Source organism: Solanum stenotomum, chromosome 11, assembly GCF_019186545.1.
Source record: "Solanum stenotomum isolate F172 chromosome 11, ASM1918654v1, whole genome shotgun sequence".
Classification (NCBI taxonomy): domain Eukaryota; kingdom Viridiplantae; phylum Streptophyta; class Magnoliopsida; order Solanales; family Solanaceae; genus Solanum; species Solanum stenotomum.
Genome location: NC_064292.1, coordinates 50,890,745 through 50,898,278, shown reverse-complemented (window position 1 = coordinate 50,898,278; position 7,534 = coordinate 50,890,745). Strand labels below are relative to the sequence as shown.

At 35.1% G+C, this 7,534-nt stretch overlaps 3 protein-coding genes across 15 annotated transcripts in view; 2 read left to right on the top strand and 1 right to left on the bottom strand.

The window, feature by feature from the left end:
- Positions 1-7,534, bottom strand: part of LOC125844341 (beta-D-glucosyl crocetin beta-1,6-glucosyltransferase-like) — a 133,912-nt gene that overhangs the window by 25,117 nt on the left and 101,261 nt on the right. The window lies entirely within an intron of this gene.
- Positions 1-7,534, top strand: part of LOC125844329 (rust resistance kinase Lr10-like) — a 368,189-nt gene that overhangs the window by 261,008 nt on the left and 99,647 nt on the right. For 2 of the 13 annotated variants that reach the window (XM_049523632.1, XM_049523636.1), the window contains exon 4: positions 7,258-7,458. The exons of 8 other annotated variants lie outside the window; for them this stretch is intronic. In XM_049523632.1, the coding sequence (XP_049379589.1) occupies positions 7,258-7,458 (201 nt within the window). Of the gene's footprint in view, positions 1-6,997; positions 7,019-7,257; positions 7,459-7,534 lie in introns of all 13 variants that reach the window. 3 more of the 13 variants (XM_049523629.1, XM_049523626.1, XM_049523633.1) reach the window with 2 other exon arrangements.
- On the top strand, positions 6,168-6,980 carry LOC125844372 (uncharacterized). Its single transcript, XM_049523677.1, has one exon. The coding sequence runs from the start codon at positions 6,202-6,204 to the stop codon at positions 6,874-6,876; it is 675 nt and encodes a 224-aa protein (XP_049379634.1). The 5' UTR covers positions 6,168-6,201; the 3' UTR covers positions 6,877-6,980.

The following is a 7,534-nucleotide window of genomic DNA, read 5'->3' as shown; positions in this document are numbered from 1 at the left end:
TCTGGATGCTGAGAACCTGAACCTACATCACGAGAAGATGTAGCGCAGAGTATGTGTCAGTATTTGAAGGGTACTGAACATGCAGGATAGAATACAGCTGAAATAACATATAATTGAACAAAGCAAATAAGCAAGGACATAATCTGAACATGATATATATACTGAATGCTGAGATAACTGAATGCAGTGACCAATTTATAGCATGCTGAAACTAAATACTTGATATACTAATAAATTGTCAATGTAATAGGATCTGACTGAACTGTGGGAACAACTAATAACCGATAATAAAACCACATGAGTTAAATGTGGAGTCTGATGTATACGCCCCATCGAGAGGACCCAATATACCCTGCCAGAGGTATAGAGGCATGCTGGCGTGATCATTGAAATGATGCCCACAAAGGGGACTTACAACCTACGTGGCTAGTAGTTCTAGGACTATTTAGGTACGCTGAACCCTAGTCCAACTCGGTATTATGCTACTCCCAATGGATTAAGTAATTAACACATTATAACTGAATTTCTGTAAGTTACTGGATAGCTCAAACTGAACATGCAAACTGAGAATGCAATAATTAAATTGATATTGATGTATTAATAACTGATGCATGTATAACTGAATAACTAAAATATCTGACCTAACATGTGTAATTCAAAAACTAAAGAAATACATAGCTAAGGTCTTGGAATTCATGCATTAAACAGAATATTAACGTACTAATTTGATTTGGATCATTCTAACAGCTAGGAACCCAACAATTCTAACATTCAAGAAACCCTAGGTCTAGTCATAATAAGGGAATCAAGAAACTGACTGAAAACTAGGGACCTAATGGGTGAAAGGAACCCACTAGTGAAATCCCATATACCTGATGATGAATTCCATGGAGAAATCTTTAGATTTCAGGGTTGGAGCTGATGGAACCTTATTGCGTTCTTGAACTAGAGTTCTTGACTTCTCTTCTCCTCTTACGCTCTAATTTTTCTAAGTTTTGATTAATGATTTGACTTAGGTAAGTTCTAGTTATGTTTCTAGGCTTAAACTAACTAAACCCTCATAATTTAGGGTCTAAACGATGTAGCTTAGGGGTCCAATGAAATAGGAAAAGACCAAAAGATCCCTGACTTAACTGCTGTCGGAGTGATCAACGGACGGGACCTATGGGCCGTAGGTCAATCTACGGTCTGTAGATTGGAGTCATAGGTCAAGTCTGCCCGACAGGGCTTCACTAAAACGAGTATAACTTTTTACTTGGAGGTCAGATTTTAGCAAACTCGGTGGTGTTGGAAAGAGGATTCAATTATCTATCATTTCATAGGTCATGGGACATATAATTCCTTTTGTGCTAAGAGTTATGACTATTTTAAGTTGACCTAATCAACAATTTTCCTCTAACTGGCTGTTGAGCCTCACCTACGGTCAGACCTACGGATCGTGGATCGAACGACAGTTCGTGTTGGTCAGCCGTCGTTTGCGTCAGAGGCTGGGTCAAGGGGGCCTCGATCCACGGACACAGACCGTGGGTCGAGACTTAGCCGATTTTCTGAACTGGGTTTGGGGAGGGGTTGCAGTGGTGAACCACGAACCACTAGCACGAGCTGTGGTCTGACCTACAGTTCGTGGATGGCAACCGTGGGTTGCACCTGCAACTTCTCAAAATCTGCATTTTTGGTCTGTTTCGGATATGGGGTGTTACACAGGGATTATTTGTTGTCAAGTGTTTGGTTCATTGCTTTCCACTTAATCTTGTGTTTGATTTAAAACTCTACAAAAAGATTATTTCCTATTACACCCTTGTGTTATTATGAGATTGTTAATTTCATGTAATTGGGTCAAGGTAGATAACCGCCGGACAATATTTATTTTTTGTAGGATTTTCTATTCCATTTAACAAGTTAAGTCAAACATATATATATATATATATATATGCATAAAATTGTTATTAATTTTAAGGTGTGATGTACCACTTTTAAGGAGATCATGAATGCACGGTGTATTTCTAATTTTTTGTTGGTCAAGTATATCTTAAACTTAACATAGATTTAAGACTACTTAAATTGTTCAATACCTAAAGCTTGGTTTTTTTTAAAAAAATAGTTCAAGTGGTTAATCGACAAACTATCTTGAATAAAAAAAGTCAAGAAAAATGGAGAATTTTTTTTAGTGAAATCATTAAATTACACAATACAAATTTGGAGAATTAAAAAAGAACATTTATAACCATTTCAATATAAATAAAAAGGAAATTAAATTACAAAAGAAATTTAGGAAAAGGAATAAGGGGATAGTTTAGTCATTTAGGGATCTTATCCGAGGTTTGTTAAACCTTGGATTAGTTATCCCTCCATTTTCTTAGGATAAGCTAAGACCACATATGGTGGATACGAAATCCATGGATTAAATTAAATAAAGTAATCAAACAATGTATTAGATGGACTAAATTTTAATCCATGGATTATTTTATCTAATACCGCCTACCAAACGGGTCCTTAAACTTTTATAAACTAGAACAAATAGACACATGAGTCCTACGTGATTTAATACACATAGAACCCAAATTGTCATGTAGGACGCATGTGTCTATTTGTTCAACTTTACACAAGTTCAAGTGTATACTTGTGCACACCCTAAGTTGGAGGTCATAAATATAAAATGAGGTCAAGTTAAAAGACATATTTATGTATTGTTTTATTTTAAAAAAATATTTTAGACTAGTTTTAAGAGTCGCCACTTAATTTTTAAGAAAAATCAAGAAAATTACTTTTTCAAAAGGTTAAAACAGAAATCTAATGAAAATATTCAAAGGGGTTCGGGGTTCATATTAGCATTTCAGAAAGGGTTTGAAAGCACCTGAAATGCCCGCTAATGCGTGGTTATTCGGCAATTAATTATTTGGCTAAATCTGTTTGACTAGTTACCGAATGAACGAATTTTATAACTTAAAATCATTTAAAGAGGAAAAGGGAATATATTATCTAAAATGTCCAAGTAGAGAAAAACTTCTAAATTTTTTAGAAATTAATTTGGAAAGACAAGTATACTTAGTTATTTTAAGATAAAGTACTATAAGTTAACTAACTCAAAATGGGTGTCCTTTGGGGAATTATGAATTAAGAACCTTAAAATTAATTAGCAAATAAACATGTACTAATAATAAAATTAACACGAAATATATAATAAGGAGAGAGGGAAATTTGGGCCCAAGTCTGGTTTCTATCCGCCTAGGCCAGTATTTGGGTCCATTTTCGTTTTGGGCCTTTGGCCTATTTGAGTCCCCCTACACCTGTCCTAAACTAACATAAAAGAAAAATATTTCTTTTGGACTTTAGGCCTAATTTTTTCACCTGTCTTAATAACTAGCACAATAATAATAAATAATGACAAGGGGCTTAGACCCAAAATAACAAAATACAACTCAGAATAAATTGAGGTGGGCTTTTGGCCCAATCTTTTTCAACTCCCGATCTGCTCCGCTTTTCTTTCAACTTCGAGACCTGTTCATCGATGTGATGGCTGGCTGACTCGATAAAGAAATTAGAGCCTTTACGGCTCTCTCGAAATGCAAAGGAAGGAGTGAGTTCTTGGCGAACTCGGGCAGATTTTACATGCAACAAAAAATGATAATAAGGATTAGTACTCAAAAATAGCATCTCCAAAATCATAGATCGATGATGATTGACCAATCTCAAAAAATGATAAAAAAAAACATCAAAGGAAATTACAATTTAACACCCTTAAACTAAAAAGAAATAGAATAAGTGGATAATTATAACCACACTACTGGCAGGTCTAAAGCAGAGGAGAAAAACAATTTATTAAACCATTATGTCAACCCACATGCTCTGTGAAGCCTCATTTATACATTAATTAAGACTAACTAAGCCATAAAAATTGAAAATCACTCTTTCATCTCTGTAAACTAATCCAAAGAGCAAATAACATACGACCAAACCACCGGGAATTAATCTTAAAAGAAAAATCAACGCACTACACTCATCAAGAAATCAATGCCAATAACTAAAACAAAGTCTATCTATAGAAACCTAGAGATGCTAGCTTATCATACTAAAAAAAAACATAAATTTAGAGGTAGTGATTCGGCCAAATTATCTCAAGTATAGGTAACAACAAATGGCTATAAATAATTAAACAAGGCAGCCCTCTTCTCAAACTAGGATGCCGGACATAAGCACGAGTAAATATAATACACAAAGAGAATAGCATTGTTGAGCACAAACGATACACTCACAGTTGAGACCAAATGAACTTTAAACCATTTTAAACAAGGTAAAACAGAGATTTAACTAGTCTCATGGATACAAAATAAGCCGAAGAATCTGACGGAAAAAAAAATAGCGATGATCAATTAAGAGTCCACACAGCAAAGAAACTAAGTCGCAAAGCTCATATTCAAGCTGAACAAACTTCCAGCCAAGAGTATTGAAGTCAAAAAATAGAAAAGAGAACAAGACAGAGGCCGAGAAACCCAACAGAAGAAAGTTTATCACATAATGCTTGGAATCGAAACAAAACATAAGTGAAGAAGGAGATACTACCTTTTTCCGGGCAGCGAACGGGAACCACGAGCTTGAAAGCGCTTCCACCACTATGAGCCGATTTTGATGAGCTTTGGAAAGCAAAAGAGTCTTCCAATCCGAGAAGAAAAACTAAAAATATCCTCTCTAGTCTCTATACTCGACACCTATACTAAATACTCGTATGTAACTCGGAGTAACTACTCGTAGTAATTTAGGGTGTTTTCCTCTTTAGTGCTAGCTCCTTCCCAATATTTTCTCCAACTCCAAATTTCCGGCTCCAAAACTCTCCTCCTTTTAACAGTGAACAAAAGCAAGTATATATAAAAGGGAATCATTAGGGTTCAAGTTTGGGAGGGAAAAGGCTGAAATCCGGATAGCAACAAGGACCAATTCGAAATTCAAAACCCCCCAAAACCTTTCACGATTTGGGTGAAGCACCTTTTTCTTGCGGTTTCAACCCATTCCGGAAGAGGAAAGTGGGGAAAATCGTGTGCCTGCTGTGCTCCTGCGACATTAATAATTGAAAGGGACGTTGGAGGAAGAAAACAGCGAAGTCGCTGTCCTCTCTTGTTACTGCTGCTGGACCGAATTTTTGGGCTCGATTTGCTCGCGATTCGGATTGGAAATCTGCTGGGTTTGCGTTTTTGGGAAGAAGACACTGTACAGGGGTCTTTGGTACACGTATTGCTGTTGTATGTGGAAGTCTGGTGGGCTGCTGGTAAGTTTAATTGAAAATAAGGAATGGGAAGTGGGTTCGAGCTGAATTGGGTCACTTTAAATGGCTCAAAATGGTCTTACAAATGAGTTNCAAAGTTAAAATTTGAAGCCAAGTTTAGGGTCCAATATATGTATTATGCCAATTACAATTATGGCCAATGGGAATTAAGAAGTTAGCCAAATTTAGCTAATTTAGAGAATTTGACTAAAATTTATTATAAGATGAATTAATATTGATTAATTAACGAACTTCTTAATTTCTACGAAATAAAATAATTAACTTACTTATAAACTAATTAACAAAAATATAAACTATTGATTAACTAAACTAAACCCAAATATTCGAATAACATTAAAACTTTTTGAGATGATCTTCAGATATTCATAAAATATACTAATTATATACATAATTATGTAAAACATATATATTTTCTAAAAATTATAAAAAGGTGACAGACTATTTAAAATAACTTGCAAACTAATTTTTTTATTCTTTTGAAATTTTCTAAAACCTATTATTTTAAATCATTTCAAATTAAAGAAGTTCGATAATTAATTTATATTGTGGATGTCCAAAATTAGGTGTCAACATGTATTATGCGTATAAATAAATATATAAAGTCACAACCGTTCAACACAAATACACAGTTTGAGCAAAAGGTGTGTTTGGCATGTGGGGGAAACATGACATATCCATCTCCCTCACTAACAAATTGGTAAACGTCAAAGTCTTCCCCATGAGGGCCTTTCGTCCACAAAGCTTCCTCATGAGGGCCCTTCATCAACTTGCAACTTTTCCATCAAGGACCAAACACAAGTCTTCCATTGGAAATGAAAAGTCCACAAAGCTTCAACTTGCTAGATGGTTTAATTGCATTTTTACTCTTATATATGATAACAACAATTATTGTGAAGTCTCAGTTGAACCTGAGTAATACACAAATGTCTAAAGGAAACTCTCAGCTTAAATATTTCACATTAATCCTTCAAATCATCTTTCTGCAAACATCCAATGCTTGGAAGATCAACTGTCCTGATTCTGCTTGTGGCGATATCCGTAACATAAGATACCCTTTTCATTTAAACACCGATCCAAAATATTGTCATTTATCAGGAATTGAATTAGCTTGTGAAGGTAACCAAACAGTTATATGGTTATTCTCCAAGAAGTTGCACGTTCAAGCCATCGACTATGATAATCAGAAAATTCACCTGGTAGATCCGACTTTACAAACACAAGATGATCTATGTTCTCTCATACCTTCTAAGCTTACCTTTCACAAATACAATAGTTTCTTCAACTCATACTATTATACATCAGAGGATAGAAAAACCGCGCCCATTTTCATGTTCAAATGTCCATCTGCTGTTAATGATTCGACATTTGTGGAAATTAGTGGCTGCAAATTAAGCAGATTCACTTATTTAAAGATTGGAGAAATGAATGCTTCTGAAGTGAGTGATGGATGCAGAGCAGAATTTATAGGCTTCACCTCATGGCCTAATATTAACAATATTTCCCTTTCTGATATTCATCAAGCAATTCTCTACGGATTTGAGTTTCCTTATTCTTTGTGGGGTAACATTCTTTTCTATCCTCTATACGTAAGAAACTAGGAAAACAATGAATCACCATGTCATCTAAAAACTTAAGCGGTTAGAGAGAGCACACTTTTATTATTTAATTATATTCTCAACATTCACTCACTACAGTTTAATTTTTGCACAGTCTTTGTAGGTTTATTGGAATTGATTTCCGGTGAGGACTCAAGGCTTTTATCTACATATACTTTTAATTCTCCATTGATCTCTCATTCTAAAATATTTGCACTTTAATCTATCCAGAGATCGCTGGGCTGCTTCTGTATTTCGTGTGTAAGCTCTTATATATCCATTTAGCAATCTATCTATATGTTATTTGGATGGACGCAGATTAACATTCCATTGATCATGTGTTTTATCATCTCTATGGTTCGTCATGACTTCTCAAACGTGCAGTGTATTTGGTAGCAAAATTTGTGATCGGCCTTCCGTTGGTAATTGCATTTCTCGTGTACAAATTCAAAAGGAGGCATTTGTCAATGTATGATACGATTGAAGGCTTTTTGCAAACACAAAACAATTTCATGCCAATCAGATATAATTACTCCAACATAAAGAGAATGACCAGAGGATTCAAAGAGAAATTAGGCGAGGGAGGTTACGGAACTGTGTACAAAGGAAAGCTTCAAAGTGGAAGAGATGCAGCAGTGAAGATGTTGAGCAAGCCTAAAGC

What these genes read in the sequence shown, in the direction of transcription:
- LOC125844372 (XM_049523677.1), top strand. Translation starts at nt 6,202, where the DNA reads ATGTCTAAAGGAAACTCTCAGCTTAAATATTTCACATTAATCCTTCAA.